The 24,428-nt window shown below is 47.0% G+C and overlaps 1 protein-coding gene and 1 long non-coding RNA gene across 4 annotated transcripts in view; one reads left to right on the plus strand and one right to left on the minus strand.

Moving 5' to 3' along the window:
* The window catches only part of PIP4K2A (phosphatidylinositol-5-phosphate 4-kinase type 2 alpha), a 184,211-nt gene extending 159,994 nt beyond the window's left edge, over positions 1-24,217 (plus strand). For both annotated transcript variants that reach the window (XM_039233048.1, XM_039233047.1), the window contains 4 exons: positions 8,375-8,488; positions 16,693-16,936; positions 18,993-19,096; positions 21,925-24,217. In XM_039233048.1, coding sequence (XP_039088979.1) covers positions 8,375-8,488; positions 16,693-16,936; positions 18,993-19,096; positions 21,925-22,005 — 543 coding nt within the window. In that variant the 3' untranslated portion in view covers positions 22,006-24,217. The remainder of the gene's footprint in view (positions 1-8,374; positions 8,489-16,692; positions 16,937-18,992; positions 19,097-21,924) is intronic.
* The window catches only part of LOC120232358, a 32,328-nt gene continuing 8,098 nt past the window's right edge, over positions 199-24,428 (minus strand). Inside the window, exons 2-3 of one of the 2 annotated variants that reach the window (XR_005528549.1) lie at positions 21,211-21,316; positions 199-309 (exon numbers count right to left, since the gene is read on the minus strand). This is a non-coding gene — a long non-coding RNA (uncharacterized LOC120232358). Of the gene's footprint in view, positions 310-20,032; positions 20,115-21,210; positions 21,317-24,428 lie in introns of those variants that run through there. The other variant, XR_005528550.1, reaches the window with a different exon arrangement.

The raw sequence follows: 24,428 nt of genomic DNA on the forward strand, positions 1-24,428 counted from the left end.
GGTTTTTTAAGCTGAAAACTCTTAGTTCCAGAAAGAGTCAGGGTGGAGAGAAGACTTGAGGATTTAGAATGGGACCTGAATTTACGGCAAGCTGTTGCAGATGCATACTTACTAAAATAATAAAATTGTGATGTCCGCTACGTTAGTATTAAACCAGAAACTGTATAGTACTTAGCAGATTTCTTACGTTTTCAGACTCTGAGATTTTTTTATGTCATCACCATCAACATTGGCACCACAAATCTTCTGGTCAGACCGTAACGACCTATTTCATGCGTCCGGCATGCAGTGTAACTGTCACGTCACAGCCTGTGGAGGAAAGCCAAACTATCACCATTGATAGCGTCACTTATGGTTAAAGGGCCATTATGTTTTGAAAAGTATGACGGTATTAGAAAAGCAGTAATTTCACATTTGAACTATCGGCTTTTTAGGGAGGGGTGCCTGCGTGGCTCAGTCAGTTAAGCGTCCCACTTCAGCTCAGGTCGTCATCTCGCAGTTTGTGAGTTCGAGCCCCGAGTCAGGCCCTAACAGTCTGTGCACTAACAGCACGGAGCCTGCTTCAGATTCTCCCTCTCTCTGCCCCTCCCCACCTCAAAAACAAATACACATTAATGGAAATATTTAGGGAAAATAAATGACCAGCAGCTGGGCACCACCAGCCTTCACAGTTCTACGTGGCCAAAACATACTGGGGCTTAGCCGGTTTCGTGCTTCTGAACTGCAGCACCGTTTCACAAGTGTGTTGAAGTATATTCTCTTTCTACATTCACACATAGACAAACGAAAATAAAAATTACGAACCTTTTGCATCCAGCTGCTGGTCAGAAATGCATGTATGTTTTCATTGTGGAAATTACCAGGTAGGGAGAGCCGTTGGATCGTTTCCCAAGCTATGGACGTGTACAGACATTCTCTTTGTGTCGTGAAAGGTTGTTACATGTACTTCTTGTGAGAAAGCACCTGTTGTCTCTGGGACTTCCGAACGAACTTTACCCAGAGCCACTAATTTGCCTGTCTGTGTATCAAATGTGTGGCTTGGATGTTCTGAGAAGCAGAACTGATTTTATTATAAATCTCTAGCGTCTCTGATTACCCTAAAATCGATACCACATATATGATGTGATTCAATCAAATGATCTTTATCCTAGCTCCAGTGTAAGGATTACCTAAAATCCCCTCCCTCACAGAAATATTTCTGGAGAGTATATTTTCAGCCTCACAGACTCTGATTTTTATGATATGTTTTGGAAAGCCTGGTGAAGGGCGTTTTATTCTTTTTTTTTGCAACATTATTTTCATTTAGGTGAGCCTTGATGAACATGTAAATCGGGAACATAAGCAGTCCCTAACAGGAGACGGTAATTAGTACGTGTTTATTTATGTTGTGTATTTGGCTCCAAGTGTGACAGTGCATTCCATGAAAGGGACATCAGGCATCAACCTTTGACATCAAGGTTTACAATTTGACTTTTAAAAAACGGGTTGCCAAATGAGCGCATCAGACAAAAATTCATTTCTTTCTGAAATACAAGTACTTTGAGCACAGAGAACTGTGCTGTGTGTTACCCTTGGCATTGAAACCTTCCCGTGCCAAAATCCCATTTGCATTAAACACTCACGTGGGGGTGCCTGGTGTGGCTCAGTCAGTTAAGCGTCTGACTTCGGCTCAGGTCATGATCTCACAGTTTGTGGGTTCAAGCCCTGCGTAGGGCTCTGTGCTGACAGCTAGCTCAGAGCCTTGGAGCCGGCTTCAGATTCTGTGTCTCCCTCTCTCTCTGAACCTCCCCTGCTCGCGCTGTCTCTCTCTCTCTAAGAAATAAATAAAACATTAAAAAAAAAAAATTTAAACACTCAAGTGTGACAGGGGCACAGTTCATTTTCCTGCTGAGATGCCCTTCCAGGCTAAAATAAAAAACGTGGCTCTGCATTATATAAATTTTGGCTCTATGCATTTTGAGTATGTGTATTTTTAACTTTCCTATTGGTAGTGGCAGTGTAAACTACAGTAGGCTCTTTTTCTACAATTTAATATAATTGTAGAATGATGATAAAACCCAGTGTCATTTTAGTTTGAATTCTGTGTGTATGGAGTTATGTTTTTGACTAGAAGTACAGATTTCAAATATTTGGGTTTTTTAAAACAAATGTCTTTTTGACTCCTCTGAAAGGTAATTTGATTTCTTAATCTCACTATAGTCTTCTATATCATTCCTGGATTTACTCACCCTTAAAACAACCAGTATTACTAAACTCCACACACTTGAGTGAGTGATACCCTCCATATATCAAAGCGCAGGGAAATAGGTAAATATGTATGTGCAGCCAATGAGATTGCTTCCATGTGAAACAAAATGTAAACCCTTTTGGTAAACATTTAGTTTTGCTTTTGTTTTCACAGAACATCTGTAAAATTTTTAGTAATTCAGAATTTTTAAGTTTTTATTAAAAGTGGTAAGATTTTTTATTTATATTAAGAAGGGCAGTTCTAATGCCTTGCTTCTTGATCTCCTTCCTACCAGTCCATCTACCCTTTGACGCCTCTGCCTTCCGGGGATCCGTAATTTCTCTCTGGCCACCACCTTCGCTCCTGGGTCATCTGCTGCGCTAGCCACCAAGACACGTGCTCACTTTTAAACCCGAGAGTTGCAAACTTTGTGGTTGTTAGGTCTGCATATTTTCCCCTTTTTCTCAAAGCCCTGGCCAATCTGTCCTTAGGGATTATTTACATCCTTTATTAAACCCTAGGGAATAATAAGTAATTATTTCTATTCAGAAGCATTTATATACAGAAAATATCCGCGTGCTGGTTACCCTCTGGCTCTGACACAGTTGCGTGTACATGCTGACTCTCACAGCCATGTTCATTTGTGCTTAGTTACACATAAACCATTTCTGACCATGACCAAGATTGTTACATAGTACGTTGCTCACTAATGAGGAGTATGGACTTGGCAAGAGACAGATTCAGCAGCTGGTTCAGAACATCCCGGCCAGTATGAAAATGTTAAATATGCCAAACTTTTTAGAAACCTTGCTCTGGCCTTATCAGCGATCAGTTTGTCTCTGTGTGCGCAAGCCATACGTGAGAACGTGCCCGACAAGGAATGCTAACGATGTCTGTATATCACCCTCCACGGGGCAAGCACCACCCTAAGCTTTTTACATGTATGAACTCAAGGAGTCCTCACAACAGTGCGGGGATTTTCGCTAATCCCCATTTAGAGATGAGGAAACCAAGTCCCAGAGAGGTTAAGTAACTTGCTCAAAGTCACACAGCTGATCAGTGGAGCAGATGAGCTGTAACCCTGGCAGCCTAGATCCAGTTTGTGCTCATAACCTCACGCTTCATCTGTGCCCCAGGTAGAAACCTGGGCCACCCTGAATGGGCCTGCGGGCAGGCCTGACCCCGCAAGAAAGTGTGAGGGACGTTCATCCCGCTAGCTGTGTCCAAACCATGGCAGGGTAGCTAGGCTGCAAGGGGCACAGCGTCTCCCCGCTTACGCCTTTAGCTGTCTCTGCGCATTTCCATGCCACATTAGTGGAGGTGAATGTCACTTTGGGTCCAGTCCACCCCAGTCCAGTCATCTCCTGCAAAAGGGAAAGTCCCCTTTCCCTCATTAAGCCGGGGCCATGCTGGTCACACACAGCCTCCCTCAGCCGCCTGGGGCTTGGGAGCAGCTCCCAGCAGGGGTCCCAGCCCAGGGCTGGGCTGACTGGGGAGGGTGAGGTAGTAGATCTTTCTGGGCCTCGCCTCCCGGCAACTATGATAGTACTGTTCCTTCATCACACTTGGGAGGCTCCCAATCTGCGCGAAACTGGCCAGAACTTAATTCAGAGGGTATAAATAAAGACTTGACCTACTACCACTTCAGGAAGGTTGCTGACCGCGGGCTAAGAGCCAGCCTCGCGTCTGCAGTCAAGAAGCGATTCTGAGCTGATGGCTTTAGCTCTGGTGGTTTCCTCCGCCCTCTGGGCTGGGTCTGCATTGAACTAGAAAGCGTATGAAAGACACCATTAAAGAACCAGACCTGTGACTTGGAGGCTTTCAAAGCCCTCCTAAGTGCAAATAATCCAGTGTTGCGAAGCAAAGGGTAGACTCTACCGCTGCCCACAGTTAGTTCTGTGCTTCCCTGCAGACCTCAGCTTTGCGGGCTGTGTATACCGAGAGTTTCTGAAGTTCATTAATTCATAGCATAGTTTTCTTCACTTTAAAAAAATGTGTTTTAAATATAAATGCCTCTACTTATCAGAGGGATATATTGAAATTGTTCTAGAAGAAAAAGAAAAACCAAAAACCAAAATTTTTTAATGTTTATTTTTAAAAGAGAGAGCACAAGCAGGGGAGGGGCAGAGAGAGGGGGAGACACAGAATCCGAAGCAGGCTCCAGGCTCTGAGCTGTCAGCACAGAGCCTGACATGGGGCTTGAACCCACGAACTGAGAGATCATGACCTGAGCCAAAGTCAGACGCTTAAGCAACTGAGCCACCCAGGTGCCCCCCAAAAACAGATTCTTACTATAGAGAACAAACAGATGGTTGGGAGAGGGGAGGTGGGTAGGGGACGGGTGACATAGGTGATGGGGATTAATAGCATATGTACTGTGTTGAGCACCGAGTAGTGGAATTGTCAAATCACTGTGTTGTACATCTGAAACTAATAGAACACTATTTACCAGAATTGAAGTTTTTTTAAACATTTTTGTTTTAAAGCTAAGCAGTAAGGTTTGCTTGAGCATGAATCATTGTCAGGTAACTTTATCTTTGTCACATAGTTCTTACTAAAAAAGAATTTTTTAAAAAAGAAATGATTTTAGGGGCACCTGAATGGCTCATTGAGTTAAAAAGCATCCAACTCTGGCTCGGGTTACAATCTCACGGTTCATGAGTTCGAGCCCCTCATCGGCCTCTGCTGTCAGAGTGGAGCCTGCTTGGGGTCCTCTGTTCTCCTCTCTCTGCCCCTCCCCCATCTCAAAAATAAACATTAAAAAAAACTTTTTCTTAAGAGAATACTTTGTATGCAGGCTCTCGACCTATGTTTTAAATCCATACAGTTTGTTAGATGTCCACATCGACGATGACAGTGACAAGTGGCACTGTTTAAGTGTGTCACACTGGTGTTGGGTTCTCAGAACAATCCCTCCTGAGCCAAGTGATGGAGCGCCAGGCAGCCCGCGCTCCCGTCTGCACGTGGCTTACAGGTCCCGCTTGCAAGCGAGCCCTTCGTTAATTGCATAATCTTCTAAACTCGGTTTCCTTGTCGGTATGAATTTAAGAGTCATAGTTGAGATTGTTGTGCAAAATCAATGAGATGCACTTAAATGGATTGAAGCACATGAAATGCTTATTATTAGCACTGTACCTACGGCTGCTGGTGCTGGTGGTGTTTCCCCTGTGCTACACATAAGGCAATAGCCTGGAGGGTTCCAGAAACCTGGCCTGGACCCTGGCAAGTAAGGGGTGCAGCCAGGATCCGGACTGATCCCACCCCAACAGCGCGCTTGCCCCACCACCGGCATTTGGGGGTGGGTATGTGTAGACCAGTGTTGGATTCCTCCAGCAGCTGCCCTGCTAAGGGTCGGCATTTGCCTCTTGAGCCTTTCGATAAGCCCTTAAGTCTTTTAACCAATCTGGTTGCCCTTTTTAAAACTTGATCCAATCTAAATACGTCCCTAGTGCCTGTGAAATTCACAAGTGAGCTTAGTAATATAGTACAGGGTGCCCGGAGTTTTACGAGGTAGGATTAAGTTTTCCCTGTCACATGAGGTAATCCTGCTGGGATAAACCCAAAATGGCATTCATCTTCATTATGTGCCTGAAATTACAAACACCCATCCAACGTGTCATTTACTGCCCGGGCCAGGCTCTGACATCTTGGCTTCAAGTTTCCCTTGCTCACAGAAAAACAGAAATCTCTCTGCCCTTCTTCTCTTACACATATGAAGTGAGTCGAGGCAGATCTCTTACTCCTTAACACTGCCACCCACGCACGCCACCATCCCCCCCCCCCCCCAGACACAAACACCCTTGGAGAATCCCCTCCTCCATCCCTGTTTTTGTGTGCAGATCAGGCTTCAGCCCTTTCGTCAGGGGCACCTCCAGTTTCTTATTTTGGGCAGTGAGAAACACCGGGCCTGTTAAACTTCAGATCCTTGCATTTCATTCTGTTAAGCTTTGTCCCGTTTTTTATTCTGATAGAAGAACCGAGGGCTCAGTGCAGTTGACCCTAACAGTTCGCAGTAATGCGCTGTCTTCACATGTAGGGTTTTTCATGTCATGTTTATGACATTATTTTTAAATTATTCATGACAAATGTAGGGAGTTGGTCTACCAGGCCCCTCCCATAGCTTTTGTGAAGAGCGGCATTGTGTTTTTATTTCCTCAAAACTCTGACTCAGCATATGAGTATTTGAAAGTAAGGGCGCCTGGCTGGCTCAGTCGGGTAAGCATCCAACTTCGGCTCAGGTCATAACCTCACGGTTTGTGAGTTCAAGCCCCACGTCGGGGTCTGTGCTGACAGCTCAGAGCCTGAAGCCTGCTTGGGATTCTATATCTCCCCCCTCTTTGCCGCCCCCACCCCGCTCGTGCCCTATCTTTCTCTGTTTCTCAAAAACGATTAAACATTCTAAAAAATTTAAAGTATTTGAAAGTAGATCAGTGTCCCCTGAGAACGCTATTATTTGTCCATTTTGGGTATTCATTCATGCTGCCTTATTTTTTACCTACTTGCTTTCAGGTCTTCCTCTCACACTAGATCACAAACTCCTCCAGGACAGAAAAGCTGACCGCTTCTGTTTTGCGTTCCTGTACACGGCAGTCATTCAGTAACTGCTTATTGAATCAAATCTTTGGATTTTTGACCACTGCGACACTTGCATTGTAAAGACAGCGATTCTGGCATTAGTTTTATCAAAAATTGCCAAACTTGAAATTTTTGCAAAGTCAAAAACAAGTAGCAAAGCTACAGATTTGGAATTGTGTAACATGTGTATATACATACACAGACAGATGTGAGCAGCTTACATAGAAGAAAAGTGAGCAGTTTCAGGCATTTGAGAAATGGTTTCATAGGGGCACCTGGGTGTCCCCATCAGTTAAGTGTCCGACTTTGGCTCAGGTCATGATCTCACGGTTCGTGGGTTTGAGCCCTGCAACAGGCTGCTTCGGATCCTCGTCATCCTCTCTCTCTGCCCCTCCCCTGCTCTTGCGTGCTCTCTCTCTCTCAAAAATAAACATTTTTTAAAAAGCAAAAGAAAAATGGTTCTATAGCTCTGTGCAGTGGGTTTTATCACTCTGAATAATGGGTAGGGCAGTATGGTGAGCAGGAAAGACAGTATGTTCTTTCCTTGGGTTTTCTTTTTTTCATTGAGCTCACACCAGTGGGAAAGAGAGCCATTCAGACATTCATTAGTATAGTAAGAAGGACAATATCTTCTGTTGGATTCCTTTCAGGTGGAAGAAATAAGCTATGGTGAGCTAAGCTATGATGAGCTGACAGGAGTGGGGAGGGGTTTTGATTGCACTTGAACTCTCCCAGAATGCAGGTTGCGTGAAGTTAAATAGAATAATCCACACGAGTTTCAAATTAGATGCCCATATCATTCTACAGCATAAGCTAGTTTTGTTCGGCTTGTGACCAGTGTTTCTCCGTTACTTTGCGTTCGTCAGGTCAGTGTACGGACTGCTCAGTCGCCAGCCCACCACCCTCTTGTTTATTTGTAAAGGATAGAACTTCTCATCTTAGTATGTTTCGTATTAAAAGAAGACCTTTTCCTTTGGCATTGTCCAAATAAATGCAAACCGCTTTCTCCTTGGTGGGGTGGTGAGCAGGAAGGCTTAGAAGGGCAGGCGGCTAACCTCTGGTCGCACATTCTCCCCAATGGAGAAATTCAATCGGATTCTGGACGGTGCTTTTTCTGAGACAAGATAACATGTTATTTGTAACTTGAACCCAGCAGAGGCTACCCAAAAAGTGTCAGGGGTGTGGAGTTGGGTTGTACCCATAAGAAAACTGAAGGTTCCTAACAAAGAATTCCAAGAATACAAACTCTATACTTAGACTTCTTGTAAGAAAGTGAATCCAGGAAAGCAGTCAGGTTCGTGTCCATGAAAACCATGAAATGTGTTACAAAACTTCATGATATGGAGTACGTGTGACCCTCCACTCCTCGTGGGAATGTTTCCAGCGGCCGTAGCTCACTGGTGCCCCCTGGCGGTATTCAAGCCACCTGACATTTTGTTGCCTTGAGTCAAAGACTTCCCGCAGTGAACCAGGGGGACCCAATTTCCCTGGGGTGGAAACTTAATGGCATATATGGGTTTTTTCCTTTCCTTTTATTCAAGCTTCTTTCATTCTCTTTGTCATTTGCTTTAGGCCAAAGAACTACCGACTTTAAAGGATAATGATTTCATTAACGAGGGCCAAAAGATTTATATTGATGACAACGACAAAAAGACGTTCCTGGAAAAACTGAAAAAGGATGTCGAGGTAAGAAAAGTCACTCTAAAGGGCGGTCCCATTGTAGAAGTGTCAACCCTCTTGGTTTTCAGAAGCTGCTTCAATCATCTTTAAGTCTGCACCCAAGGCAAAAATGTCTGTTGTACATGATCAGCATCAGGTATAAACAGGTGTATCTCATACGTGACCTGGTTTAGAAGAGAAGTGTGCTAGCTCCCCAGCTCCTCTGGACCCCAAACCGAAGAGAGCACCTCAAGTCTTCTGCTGGGCGCCACCCCCACCCCCACCCCACTCCGGCCCAGGTTCCCATGTTCTTTGGCGAGAGAGTCTGTGCAGTGGAAGCTGGCTCACGGCGACTGCCCACGGCCACCAAAGTGAGGGTGCCGCAGAACCATGGTGTTCCGTCGCACATCAGAGCATTTCAAAAGCAGACGTTTAGTAATCACATCTCAGGGTTAGTAAACACGGCCCCAGCCACCTAGTGCTTGGACATTTCCAGTGGTCTCTGTGATAGTAGCGTCATTATGCCCACTGCGCCTGCACGTGGTGGGAACAGTGCAAAGGCGGCTTGCGACACCAGCATCGTGGGGGGGGTGGGGGGGACGCTTGTGACGCATCAAATACTGTGTGAAAATGGGCTTTTTGTCCATAATGAAGTTTTCTTTTTTCACTGTTATTTTGTTTAGGAATTAAAAATATACTTTTCCTGCTCTCCTGTTGGACTTCATGTTTCCTTTAGAAATCAATCTGGGAAAAGTTATTTTCTTGAAATTTGTTAGGTTTATAAGGCAGGGCAGAGAGAATTCTGATTTAGACAGTTACTGAACTAAGTTTTTCTGAGCTGTTACTTTTGTTCATATGTATGCGTGAACGTGGTATGCTTATTAATCTATTATTAATTAATTATATAATAAATATAATAGATATAAAATTAATCTATTTCTTTGTTTTTAAAAAAAAATTTTTTTAATGTTTTATTTATTTCTAGGAGAGAGAGAGAGACAGCGTGAGCAGGGGAGGGTCAGAGAGAGAGGGAGTTACAGACTCTGAAACAGGCTCCAGGCTCTGAGCTGGCAGTCAGCACAGAGCCCGACGCGGGGCTCGAACCACGAACCGCGAGATCATGACCTAAGCAAAAGTCAGACGCTTAACTGACTAAGCCACCCAGGCGCCCCTAATTTATTTTTTTTTAATGCTTATTTATTTTTGAAGGAGAGAGAGAGAGATAAGAGTGTGAACAGGGGAGTGACAGAGAGAGAGGGAGACACAGAATCTGAAGCAGCTGTCAGCAGAGAGCTTGATGCGGGGCTTGAACTCATAGACCGTGAGATCACAGCCTGAGCGAAAATAAGACATTCAACCTACCGAGCCACCAGGCACCTCTACTTTTTTTTACTTTGAAATCCAGTCCCACGCACACCAATACAGCCCTACTACTTAGAGACAGGCTTTGTGGAAAGTTCTGTTCATGTCATTAAACAAAAACAATTAAAATGGCTTGAGCCAAAGGATGAGTGTCATGTATGAGACTGCATCCGCCGCGAGGGCTGCACGGTTTTACAATATTCTTTTCACTGTTCTAACAACTCTTTCATTGTGAGATGCCCACACTGACTGAAGGAGTTCATAATTATTTTTAGGTCATGAATTTATTTTCATTAAAAAAGTTTATCTTTTTTTTTAACCCTAGCTAGTGTGTATACTTCAGTTAGAACATAAATATTATTTATTTGTGAAGGATACAACTGCCTACTTAAAAAGAGAATTAGAGGAGCACCTGGGTGGCTCAGTCAGTTAGCGTCCTACTTTGGCTCAGGTCATGATCTCACAGCTCGTGGGTTCAAGACCCGCTTTGGGCTCTGTGCTGACAGCTCAGAGCCTGGAGCCTGCTTTGGATTCTGTCTCTGTCTCTCTCTATGCCCCTCCCCTGCTCACGCACTGTTTCTCTCACAAATACAAATAAGCATTTAAAAAAGAGAGAGAGAAGTAGGAAAAAAGTGTATCATGTAACATTTTTTCTCCAGTCTTTCATCAGTAAGCATTTATTTTTCCAGTGTTGTCAGTGGCTATTATTATAATACATATTAAACATTAAACATTTCCCTTACTTTGGTGTCAACTGGATCTAACTAATAACTAAGTAGTCTAGGAAGACCTTCTCAGTTTCAGGTTTTTATTCATTAATCAGTGAATCTTTGATCCTGAGAATAATATGGGTTGAGCAATTATGGTAAACATCCTTTAGGGTTATGTATGATTTGCCAAAAAAAAAATTGGTTTCATCCTCTTTTCTGTTGTCTGTGTATCAGCAGGATATTTAGACTCCAGAAAGCATGTAACTGAATTCATTCACATTTACAGTTGAATTACATAAGGATCCTCTTAGCCCTTTTGTTGTCTTAATAATGTCGTTGATTAGAGGATTTGGATAGTTTAATCCCATACGTGGCTCTCACACTTAGCTGTTTTGTTGAAATGGAAGCAAGGCATAAAGCATTCAGTAAAAAAAATTCTCAATGGCTGATACAAGTATCTTTAGTTTTGAAATTCATGCAGAAGCATCATTAAATTTTTAAGCAGGTAATTATGGTGAAGTAGCTTGACATCTGATCTTGATAAATGAAACTATCTAGTTTCATTTTTTCATTAACACTGTGCTTTCTAAGTTGGCTGACTGGCCTGTTAGTTTTTTGGAGGAGATGGGATCGGGGGGTAAGTACTTTTTGCTTTTTACTCAAGACGTAAAGTAAAAGATGAATTTATTATAACTCAATAAGTCATCCGCTTTTTTATAGTTTTTTGAAATGTTTATTTTTGAGAGAGAGCACACAAGCAGGGGAGGGGGCAGAGAGAGAGGGGGGCTGAGGATCTGAAGCGGGGCCCACACTGACCACAGAGAGTGCAATGTGGGGCTCAGACTCACAAACTGTTGAGATCATGACCTGCTGAGCCAAAGTCCGATGCTTAACCAAGGGAGCCACCCAGGCGGCCCCGTAACCTGTTTTTGTAGCAAAAAGAAATGTCATGAGAATCTAGCTGCTTTTTTTTTTTCCTGTAACCAAAATATATATAGCATATAGCAAAGAAAGCTTAGCATGTAACTAACTACATATAGGTGAGCCCTTTTCTCCGAAAGAAGGTGCTCTATGGAGAGTGAAAACCACTTTGCCTTCTGGTCTGTGTATTGTCAGCACCCGATCCTGACTGCAGACAGCCGACACCCATCTCTCCTCTCACTGGCTCACACTGGGATCCCAGTGGTGTCTGGGAGCGCCCCTTCCCCAGGGCATCTCAGCTGTTGTGTTTCTGGGCCTGCAGCCTTGCAAGTGGGAGGGAGGGGGTGGCGGGGAATGGTGGGCCAGCGATATCGACGGAGCCACGCGTAGAGACAGACTCCTTCCCATGTAGACATTGTCTCTTTCATTCGTAACTCCTGAGGATGAGTGCTGTGCTTTCCCAGTCTGTGGATGAGAAAACTGAGCCCAGAGACTAATTTACTCAAAGATACCAGCTGCTAAATTCAGACTGGGACTGGAGGCTATCAGAGGCCACGCTCCTAAACTGCTCTGGTGTAAAACGCAAATTTAAAAACATTTGCAAGATTGCAGGTAAGATTTTGTTTCCTGATAAATGATCCAAAGGAGGATTATTACAACTTTAAACAAGTGATAGGAGATAACTGTGAAATAGGACTGGTTGGAATTTTAATTCTGCATCGCAGATGTGTTAGGAAGTGGTAATTCAGTAGAACAAATGTGTTAATAAATAGAGTTTAAGTGTCGTGAAAGAGTTTATTAATGGCTCTCTTCCCATGTCGTATTCTAGAAGGGTGACAGGGCTCGTTAAAGATCTTGAGGAAGACACTAGCTCAGAGATGTGACATAAAGAGGGATTAATCATGAAGGAATCAGATTAGGTGGGCCCTTCTGAGGGAAAAAGAAGTGGACCAAAGATCTGGCAGATAATTTTTAGCAAGTTGGAAAAGGAGGAAAGGAGAGGGGCCTAAAGATTATAGATTTAAAAATCGTCATGCTTTGAAATCTTAGATACTTAAAAAAAATCAGTAAATTTGAGTCAGAAGCTTAAAGGGATGCAGAGAAAACAGAGCAGATATGTATTAGGTTCCTTCATGTCAGCTGGAGGCAAACCCCAGCAGTGGACCCCTTAACTCCTCCCCAGCCACGTGGAATCTTCCAGGCCATGGCAGTTTTAAGACACCCAGCCAGAATTTTCTCGAACAAGAATCTCGAGTTTATTGCCCTTTCATTTCCCTCTGCTACAGAGGAGATGGAAAATAAGGTTTATGAAGATAAGAGCTAGTGGGCTCTTCCACGCGTCTCTTCTTGGCCCACCTAACCCGAACCTGTGTCCATGTTAAAGTGTGTAGCTGTTGACAAAGGCCTTCCACCCTGATAACGGCAACGCGAGCAATTACAGTAACAGCCTCCATCGTTGCACCTGTGCAAGGCCTCGGGCAGGGGCAGGCTGACATCAAACTTGCATTTTGAAAAGATCCTCCCTTCCCCCTTCCCAGAGGACTGAGGGGTGAGTTCTCACACCATCGACCTGCACCACTCCTCAGGAACCTTCCAAGGACCCGGGAGGAGCAGGGATGGAGAGAAGGGGGCCTTTGTCCCCCCACCGCACAGCAGGGTGACACCTGGCCCGGCCAAGCCACCCCCTCCCCCATCTGCATCCACCACACACAGCTCTGGGGAGATGTTGGTAGCCCAGTGTCTGTGGCTGGGCCCAGACCTGGCGGGGGGGGGGGGGGGAGAAGGCCAGATAGACCCTAAATAGTGGGGTCGGGGCAAGCACTGTGCTCGGCATGGGAGGGGGCCAGGGGCCAGGGCACTGACCCTGTTCCCTAGGAGCCCAGAGGCTGAGCTCAGCCCCTGGCACAGCGTCCTGGAGACCCATGGGCACTGGTGAGCATCCTTCCCGTCATCCTGGGGACAGGGGGCGGGGGGGTGTCAGAGAGTACAACAGGGTATTTCTGCCTCAGTGTTGCCCAAATGTCGTCTCCAAATTCCTAGGCCCCCAGGATGTTCCACAGCGGGGATAAAGCAGGTTCTGTGATGAAATCAGCATGAAGCGTGTGTCCCTCACAGAGACTCCCGGTACTTAGCAACTCCGGGAGGCCCTCCTCCCCGGAAAGCATTGATTTCACTCCGTTTTTCCTCACTAGTGTTGCAAAGAACAAGACTTGGGAAAAGCTGCCTTAATGCAGTTTCCAGAAGCAGCATAGAGAACACGAGCTTTGAACGTAGGCTCCTGAACTCGCTACTTCTTAGCTCGGAGTCCTTGCGCGGGCTCGCTCAGTGCGCGGGCTGCCCGCTGTCTGGCGCAGGGATCAGGACGCCCGCCTCCCGCCAGGCCGGCTGTCCCTGTCACCGTAGCACCCGGTTCTCCTCCACATCCACGCAGAAGGGTGTCTGCGCAGACCAAGTAACCAGGGTCCGGCTACGCGGCTGGGTGGCCGGCTGTGTTGGCAGAGGATTCAAGTGTTGCTCGGCACTGTCATTTGCTCAAGGGAGGGACGGTTGGCCGAGTGAGTTCCTGGTCACCCTGGAACCCAGCAGCTGCTAGGGGGCCGTGGCGGGACGAGCAGCCTTTGCCCACCAGAACAGTCTAGCTGAGGGAGGCGGGTGCAGAAAGGGGCCTCTTGATTACTCTAAAAGGGGAGTTTGGGAAAGACCATGGGAGGAACAGCAGCTTCCGTTCTCTCTGGGGCTCAGAAAATTGACTCGAGGCCTGAGAACCAGCACTGTTTTGTTACTGGCTTTTTTTTTTTTTTAACTAGAATAAGTAACACTTCTGTTTTTTACCTAGCTTTACGCAGGTATAGTTGACAAACGCTATTTTAAGATATTTAAAGCGTACATGGTGATGACGTGCTGTATGTATCCGTCGCAAAAGGCTTTCCCCGTCAAGTTAGGAACAACCATGACCTTGTGTGTTTACCTTTTCTTGTTCCTCTTTTGGCGAGAACATTTAAGTCCTACTCTCTTAGCAGTTTTCAGTTACACACAATACAGTGTCACCAACTCCAGTGTCCATGTTAGACACTAGATCCTCAGGCTTTATTCATCTGAGAGCTGTAGGTTTGGACCCTTTGACCAACTCTTAGTTCTCACACACCACCCCCCGCCCCCCACCGGCCCCTGGCAACTACTTTCCTACTGTTTCTAGGAGTTCAACACCCCTGTCTCCAGCGTGTGTGCATGTGTGCGCGCGCACACACGCGCGCGCACACACACACACACACACAAGCGATACCACACAGTATTTGTCTTTCCCTGTCTGGCTTATTTCACTTAGCATAATGCCCCACAGGTTCACAAATGGCAGAGTTTCTCTCTCTTTTTTAAGACGAAACCACATTCCTCAGTGTATATTTACCCCATTTTCTGGATCCATTCATCCACTGGCAGACACAGGGCACTTCCACACCTTGGCTATTATGACTAATGCTGCACTGGACATGGGAATACAGATGTATCTTCGAGATAATGGGTTTGTTTCCTTCGGATGTACTGGGATGGCTGGATCATACAGTAGTTCTGTTTTTAATTCCTTGAGGAGTTTTCACGCTGTTTTCCGTACTGGCTGCACCGATTTACATCCCCACCAGCCGTGCACAAGTTCTCTTTCCTCCGCATCCTGGCCAACACCTGCTCTCTCGTCTTTCTGATAGCAGCCATTCTGACTGGGGTGAAGGGACCCCTCGTCGTGGTTTTGATTTGCATTTCCCCGATGATGAGTGATGTGGAGCATCTTTTCGCATACCTGCGGCCACTGAGCACTCTTTTTTGACTAAGGGTTTGCATGTATCGGTTTTTAAGTATTAAGGTTCTCCTACCTTGCTTACACACCTGAACGAAGAAGATTCGTGTGATTTCCCCACCCCTCCCCCTGAGATTCAGTGAGGAAGAGTCGGCCTGGCCCCAGGGGACTGACTCGCGGTGGGAAGACGAGGAAATGGGAGCTAAGAAGAGGAGAGCAGGGGGAGGCCTGGGTGGGTGAGGAGCCAGAGGCCTCCAGGCACAGCTGGTACAGGTCCCCTCCTGGTCTTTAAGGGGGAGGGCTTCTCCTTCAGCTCAGAGACCAAGCTGCTTCCCCCCAGGCTTGGGGGTGGGGGGGAATGGCTCTGCCCATCTCCACAAATGGATTTCATGTCACTCATTTTCGGCCAGAACTTCAAGACCTGTAATCGCACACGCTTGCCCTTTATGTAAGGAAGTTCATGTCCTAACTTCTGTCGGGATAGCCGGAGGCCCGCGGGCTGCTCTGCATCACCGACGAGGGCCACCTCAGGCCCTCCGGGAGTCGGTGTCCTGTGTCTTCTTGGGCCCCGGGCCCAGGGTCGGGACAGGGCCAGCCAGCTGGGGACCGGGGAGCTGTGGGGCTGTAGCCAGCAGGTGGGCGCCACATTCTGCCCCCAGTAGTTGTAGCCACACTTTGATGGAGCGATCAGAACACTGTGTGTCTGGGTGCGTCTCCTCAGAAGAAGTCAGGAGAAATCGTGACACGAAAAGTCCAAAGCAGAGCAGGAGGAGCAGGCTGGCGTTCTAACCGCGGCTGGAACAGGGCGAGGGAGGGCGGGCGTCACCCTCAGCTCCGCCGGCCTCCCCCCTTCCAGGAGAAGAAACCTGAGCAGGACAGAAGGACCGTGTGACTCGCCCGAGCACGGACACGGGCGTCTGCTGGCTGACTGGGACATTGGGGCTTTTACTCATTGGTGACGGACAGCATGAGCCTGTCCCCAGCCCAGTGTGCGGAGTTTCAAGTGCTTTCACCAGAGACCCCTGGAAGCTCGGTGGGAGGTCGCTGGCCTTCCCCATCGGCCTGTCTTACTTGCTGGGAGAGCAGCTCTCTTCCCTCCTGCCAGTCACACGCGCTGCTCTCTGGGGTGACGCAACCTCCGTGTGACAAATGCACGCCTCTCGGCGGCCAGCTTGGCGGCTCCGGGAAGACAGTGCCAGCGCCGGGCCAGCCCTGAGCGTGGGGCTCCGTGGCTCCGTTTCCGGCCAGAGGAGGCCCCCGGGGCTGGGGGGCTGGGGAGGGGGCTCCCTTACGAGGCTCCCAGGCCACCGCCTCTCAAGAGGCCCCCTTCCTATTTCTGCCGCCCCCTCACTTCCCGCCTTGCCCCGCTGCCTTCTCCTGAGCTCCCCCCTTTTCTGCAGCGCGGGGAGCCGGGGCCTGACTGACCCTGTGCCCCCCCCCCCCCGCAGTTTCTTGCCCAGCTGAAGCTCATGGACTACAGCCTGCTGGTGGGGATCCACGACGTGGAGCGAGCCGAGCAGGAGGAGGTGGAGTGCGAGGAGAACGATGGGGAGGAGGAGGGAGAGAGCGACGGCACCCACCCTGTGGGGACCCCCCCGGACAGCCCCGGAAACACGCTCAACAGCTCACCGCCCTTGGCCCCGGGGGAGTTCGATCCGAGCATTGACGTTTATGGAATTAAATGCCAAGAAAGTAAGCTGAGTTCTTAGCAACTCTTTTTATCTGTGAAGTGATTTGGGTTTTGCATTGCTTCCCACCAGTGATGGTAATCATCCCAGTTAGAAGTCTGCTGCCCTCCAACACTTACTCCCCGGAGTCTCAGGAGGCGACGCGGGGGCAAGGGCATGTTCAGGTGACTGACTCATCTCCGGTTTTGAAACGTAACGTGGTCAGGTCCCTGAATTCTGTGATGTTGAGGGAATGGAGTGAAGCCACAAACGATTTTATCTATAGATCACCCATGTTCACACGCTTACGTGTGTGTGGACGTCATACAGAAGAAACATGGTTTTTGCAGCCATCTCTTATGTGGATGTAGGCGTCAGGACTCTGTCCCGAGCTAGGCACACACGTGGTCCCCAGCGAGCCCCATCGGACACCCCGTAGGGCCGGCGTGTCCTCACTGCCAGGCCTTCCCCTCTCGCCCAGAGTATGGGATGAGAGCGTCTAGTCTGCTGTTGTGACTCTGTCTGTCCTTGGCTGTGTCCCCTGCCCGCCCATTAAGGGGATCTCTCTGGCCCTCTTCTCTGAGCCCAATCCTAATCCTCAAAATCCAGGCGACTGGATATTTGAAGAAATGTTACCGTCTACCTTAGCTACTCTGACATGAGAAAACCAAGATGCTTTGGAGAGAGGATAAAGGCAGGCCTCTTATTTTTTGAGTAATAAAAATTATGGTTCATCATTGCTTAAAAAAAAAAAGATGTGGCGTATCAGCTAAGTGAGCTTGGGTTGTGTTTTTTATTTTGCTCACCAAAATTTTCTTCAACACAGAAAATGAGATGTAGTGAAAAGTACTTCTCTTATTGTTTATAATTAAAACCACAGATATGTGGAAATACGTGGAAGGCAGGTCTTAGAGACGATCTGTGCCTTCCTCTAGTTCTGATGCTAGACTCTGTGAGCACTATGTACGGTTGCATGTACAGGCACACCTCAAAGTCCTCCACAGTAACGCGAGTCAAATGAATTTTCTGGTTTCCCTGTACATGTAAAAGTTATGCTTACACTATTATATAGCCTCTTAAGTGTGCAATAGCATTGTATCTTTAAAAAACAATGTACATACCTTATTTTAAAAGTACGTTATTGCTAAAATATACTAACCATCACCTGAGCTTTCAGTGAATTGTAATTACTGATCACAGATCACCGTAAAAATATGACAATGAAAAAGTTTAAAATATTGCTAGGATTACCAGAACGTGACGGAGACATGAAATGAGCAGATGCCATTGGGAAAATGGTGCCAACACAGGGCTGCCACAAACCTTCAATTTGGAAAAAATGCAGTATCTGCAAAGGGCAGTAAAACAATGGTTGACAAGGATTAAGGAGCATAATTCCATCTACTGTTGTATTATTAGCATTTTTCTTTACACCAGAGCAATACATTATCACTAAAGAAAATGCAGGACAAAAAATAAAAACAGTCTCCCCCTCGGACCTCTACTGGTAACATCCTAGGGTTATACTCTTTTACTTCTTGAATCAAGAGAGAATTGGGGGAAATGAAGCTGTTTAACAGGAATACGTAGGACCTCCATGGATTTTTTTCCCCCATGTTACTATTTATCACTTAATTTTTTTGTATCCGGGGAGAGCTGACAGCCTGTGTCACGTGCATTTCAGGCGGACAGCACGGTGGCTTCTGATGCTGCGCTGCTGCCCGTGCGGCCGTGCCCGCGCCCCACGTGTAGCTTCCCCTGCCCACCACCCAGCACCGGTTCCGAATCGCAGCTGTATTTCTTGCGCTGCACCTTTCTGCTCCGTGACTTGTTCATTCTGTAACTGGGAGCCTGTCTCCCGACCCCTCACCCATTCTGCCTGTCTCTCCACTCCATAAAACATGGAGGAGGGAAAAAAAAGGATTTTTTTAGAATGTGTTTGAACTTAAATGGACCTGGCCTTAGTTTTCAGACTCCTCCAGTCCCTGTTCTGTCCTAGTCCCTCGTGCCCAGGACGTGCTTTCCCAGGTGGTGTCATCTGTCCCACAATCACCGCTCGCTCGCTCTCTCATCCTTTCCAGACTCGCCCAGGAAAGAGGTGTACTTTATGGCAATTATTGACATTTTGACCCATTACGATGCAAAAAAGAAAGCTGCCCACGCTGCAAAAACCGTTAAGCATGGCGTAAGTATCTCCACTCTGTTTCCTTCTCTGCTCCAGGGCCCTTGCTGCTGTCTGTAGTGCGGGGACCAGCTATGGCTGCCTGCCTCCCACCGGGCTGCCCAGAGTCCGTCGGGTTCAAGTCCTTCCTTTGGCAGTGGGGGTGGGTGGCAGGGAGGGTCACGCTCTGAGTGCGAGATTTGGAGCCAGAAAATGCCAACAGCTAGTCCCAGCTCTTGCCGCGACTCCCTACGCTCTGGGCAGGTCGCTTCAACTCAATGGCCAGTCTTCTGTTTCCACGCTGGGGATATTCGCACACACATGTGTCTCTAGAATATTGTGCAAATTCGTTTTTGTTGGAAAAATGCTTCAAAGATAAAAACGCAGGTAACCAAGTGCTTTAACATGAATTTTCAGAACTGTGAGACGTTCAGAACGGAAGCACTCACTATTCCACGCTTCAGACACTTCCCAGATATTCTCTTTCTTTTTGCACACTGAATTGTACATTTTCTATTACAGAAACCTCGTGGGTGTGAGATCAGTTTAATAACAAATTCCTCACCTTTATTGTTCTTGCTCTAAATTATCACTCTTCTAATGCTATTCTGACTTACTGACTCCCCATGACAAGCCTGTGAAGGATACTAGCATCTCATTGTTTATCAGTTGGAGAAACTGAGGAAGAAAGCGAAAGTGGTACCTTGTCAGGGTCACGACACTAGGAAGTGGTAGAAACGGGAGTGCTCCCCAGGACCGAGCCCAGCCCCCTGCCCTCCCGGCAAATCCCACCTGCCTGGTTGAGCCTCACAGGTGGCAAGGACCCATCACGCTCATATCGTAGAGACTCATGTTGGTTTTCCAGGTGTTGCTAAAAAAGCCACAGACAACCCCCCCCCCCATAGAGACACACCTGTTTACGGCTCATCCCGTAAACTGCAGCCTGCACAGCCGACCACCCGCGCCACAACATCGGCCTCTATGAAAGGCTTTTGTTCTGTATGTACCGTCAAACAGGGTGTCCTCCCGCAGGGGAGCCAGCCTGAAACCACACTCTGTTCGCCAGAGAAACATTTCAGTTACATCATCAAGTACAACTTACGATATTCCTACTGTGTGCAGAGCACGACCAACACCTCCCCCGGCCCAGTGAAAGCTCCAGAAACCCTGCATCAGTGAGACGAGGGCACCCGGCGGCTCTCACCTGGCAGCTCGCATCGCAGCCTCCCACGTACACTTGTGAAGGGTGTGCATACCCTATTCCCTGGTTCTGCGTCCAGGTCCCCCTCTGGGGAGGTCTCTCAACGGCTCCACAGTAATCCTGATGCTCACCTCTGATGGAGAGCCATGGGGTCCAGCAGAGACAACTGGGTCAGAATCCCGATTTCAGCACTCCCGGTCATGTGACCTAGAGAGCTTCAGGTCCCCCAACTGCCTCGTGGGAGGTGTGCGTGGAGGATACGCGTGGTGAACGGGCTGAATGCCAGGAGGGGCTTTGTGTCCATCCCCAGCCTTCCTTGCTCTTGCCATCACATCACATGCCATATGAAACTGGAAAGCTACCGTGGCAAACGTGGCCCCATTCGAGTCTCTAAGTCACCAGCTCAGCTCCGTCATACACCACATGGCCTAAAATCATGTATGGTTTGCAGGAGACATTACTCTGAGCAAAGGAATGTGGTGTTGAGCTGCTGCTGGGAACTGTTCTCTGCCTTCGAGGCCCGGGCTCCTCTGTGGAGATCGCAGCAGCCCAGGCCGGGCATGGAAATTCCAGGTCCCCCAGTGACTATAGGGGTCTAAAAATAGCAGCTGGTGACATAGTAAAACTGCTCTTGCCCTTTGCAGCTCAGGAAACTGGCCGGAACTACAGACCTTGGGTCTGGTCGCCAGCACTGCCTCTGGTGATAGGAAGTCTCCCTCTGAGGCTCCACGAGGGGCCCTGGCTGCCCTGCTCCCAGAGGGGAACAGTGGCAGTGCTGTGCCCTGTGTCCTGAGCAAAGCCTGTCGCCCCTCCCCCTCGCTTCCACCCCCCACTGGGGGAGATGCAATCAGCAGCCTCGTGTCCCGCCTGGTTACGGTGCCAGCTGACGCGGACCCTGCCGCTGCTCTAACCCCTCTTTTGAGCACTCACCACTCACCTGGGTCCTGAGAAAGAAACACAATCCTAGGTCATTGTCGTTGAAATGTCCCTGCAGCCAAATGTTGCTGTTTGTGTCCTTCTCAAGGTATCTCCAATCGGTTCTCCTGAAAAACACACACCGATCATCACACGGCTTCCGAGTATAGGCCAAATGGAGTCCGTTTGTTTTTTTAATTTTTTTTTTTAATGTTTTATTTATTTCTAGGAGAGAGAGAGAGAGACAGCGTGAGCAGGGGAGGGTCAGAGAGAGAGGGAGTCACAGACTGAAACAGGCTCCAGGCTCCAAGCTGGCAGTCAGCACAGAGCCCCACGCGGGGCTCGAACCCACGAACCGCGAGATCATGACCTAAGCGAAAGTTGGACGCTTAACCGACTAAGCCACCCAGGCGCCCCTGGAGTCCACCATTTGAAAGGAACATCCCAAACATGGCTAGTTCAAGTTTTGGGATTTTTTTTTTAAGTTGCTGTAGTCCCAGTATGTGTGATGACAGCATCTGCTGTTCAGACTCTTTGCCTCATTTTCACACAGATCCCTAAGAACCTTGACTATTCCGATATTCAGACACAATATCCAAGATATTCTGAGTTCTGTTTTAAGAACAGGGGCACAGATTTGAAAATTATTAGCTTTAGATTTAGCCGCAATTGAAAAAACTGCCATACATACTAAGTAGTAATTCTGTTGATACTCCTCTCCTTTCCATCTGCCTAGGCTGGTGCAGAGATCTCGACCGTGAACCCAGAACAGTATTCAAAGCGCTTTTTGGACTTTATTGGCCACATCTTGACGTAACCTCCCACATGACCTCGGATGGACATGAGCAGGGGAAGGACAGAGGTGGCTTCGGCGTAGGAAAAATGAAAACCAAACTCAGTGAAGCACACCTCCTCGTTTACATCTTCAGGCCAAGATGACTGATTTGGAGGCTACTCGCTTTAACAGCTACCTGATATTTCCCAGCATCGTTCTAGCTATTTCTGACACGTGTGTGTGCGTGTGTGTATGTGCGTGTGTGTGCGCGTGCGAGTGCGTGTCTTAAAAGTTAATTAATTAATGAAAACCGATCAGCTTCAGTCAGAGCATGTCTGGGCAACAACCCTCTGATTCCAGCTGTGGATGAACGAGTGAATGAATGAATGAGCACATGCGGGGGGAGGGGGTGAAGGAAATGCATGTCGGACCAACCACGTTGGCATCACACGATAAACTGTGGATCAGTTTATGTTTTGGAGTTGAAAGATGTGACAGTATTCATAATAATAATGAAGATAATAATAATGATGATAATAATGATGGTGATTAAAGGAAAAAAAATTTACCCGCGAATGTTACATTTCTGCCACGCACGCTGACACTCCTTAACAGTTGTACCCCAGGCACCTGGCACTGGACGGAGGCGTGCCCTGCTTCAGGGTTCCGCCTCCGCACAGTGTCAGGGCTCCCGGTGTCCAGGGACAAATGCCCCTCCTCCAGCAAGAAGCTGATGTCCCTGGTGACTCTTATCTGTACACCACTCACCTCAGTAAGTACGTCCAGGAAAACTGCTTACTTCTCTTTTCTCGCCTGGAGCTTCTTCACTGTTACACCCTTATGTTGCAATATAGGAATTAATGCTACAAAATAAAAATAGAGCTTACCTGAAAAGTGCATAGTTTCGGGCAATGGTATCTACATCTCCTACTGTGGGAAGCTGAGCAAAGCATTGAGAACTCTGACTGCTCCTGGTGACGACGGCAGATCTGAATTATAAGATGTTTATGTTTGACCATTGTTTAAACAGTGGTGTTTTGTTATGAATTATCCCTTTAACTGAACCCCTCAATTTTACTGTTTACATTATTAGGAAAACAGGGATATTTTTGAATCTAAAAATTTAATGTACAGCATGTGATTTCTGAAGTTTACATGTAAAGTCATTTTACAGTGTAGGTGAAATAATGTCTGTCATATTTTGAAATGTACCCTGCAGTCATGTTTTTGGGTGAGTGTTTTATTCAAAGTACACGGTGGGCAGTCCTCTACAGTGAAAGGAAAAGGTGGTTTTGTTTCCTCCAGATGTACATTTATCAACCTGATGATTTTTCTTAAATGTTTAACCCAAATCTGGTTATGTAAGTTCATTGCCCTAAACTGTGCTGATTGTGTTTTAATCAGTTTATAAATTTTCAACAGCGATCGTGTATTTACCAACTTTCTGGCATTTTCTGAAAGGCGTCAGGCTAAAATATTAGACTTGCTTAGAGTAGGTTATCAACTTATACACTGTGCTAAAGCTGTGCCTTTGAAATTCTTTGTTTAAAACATGAGATGATTTTTGTAGGCAGTTTCAGAAAAGACAAAAAAAATCCACACTCCAGTGATTACTTAGAACTCACAAACAGCCCTGCTGTACCGCCCCACCAGTACCTTTACTTCAGGGCTCATCAAGACCCCAAGAGCACCCACTGCGTGTGGGTTACTTCAGAAAACACGCGGTGACAGCAAATCAGGACCGGTGGGAGCCGGCAGCAGCGCCACTCTACTCCCATTTATGGACTTGACCCGGATTTGTTAGCCACGGGAGACAGTGTGATCACCATGGTTGTTTGACATGATTGTCCCAACCTGTATTTTATGCATCTAAATTAATTGAGACTGTGATTTGGTCCCCCAACCCCCCCACCCCACCCCACCCCGCCATCATTCATTCTGGCATCAAGTATCTTTGAATGTTCTGAAGTTAAACTCTGGTTTCTTTGGCCCAAGACTACCGAATGAGACCCTGAAGTAAAGATAAGGTACCCATACGTTATCTGAGTAACTATTTCCTTTGTGGCCAGTCTGTGTATGCTTTTAGAAGTTTACAAAATGCTTTATTTTCGTCTATGACAGTCTCTGTCATTCATTTCTGTCGATAAACCATTTGGACAGAGTGAGGAAGTTTGCCTTGTATCTCCTAGTGCTAACAGTACACTCCAGTCATGAGCCAGGCTTTACAAAATAAAGCACTTTGATGACTCACAAAGTGGATCCTTCGTTCCTCTCTCTCAACTGCGTTTCTCTGACTGTGAATCAACTTTACATACTTGGTACTAAGAGTACCTTTAGGAAGTACAAGCAAAATGGAATCTCTCACCACCTAGAGCTCTGCCTTCAACCTGTGAATCATTAGTAAATAATGGAAACTTCCACACCAAAATTGACTTGCTGTGGGATGAACAGGCAGAGAAAAGAAA

The sequence above is a fragment of the Hyaena hyaena genome, unplaced genomic scaffold, assembly GCF_003009895.1.
Source record: "Hyaena hyaena isolate Hyena2069 unplaced genomic scaffold, ASM300989v1 scaffold_72, whole genome shotgun sequence".
Taxonomy (NCBI): domain Eukaryota; kingdom Metazoa; phylum Chordata; class Mammalia; order Carnivora; family Hyaenidae; genus Hyaena; species Hyaena hyaena.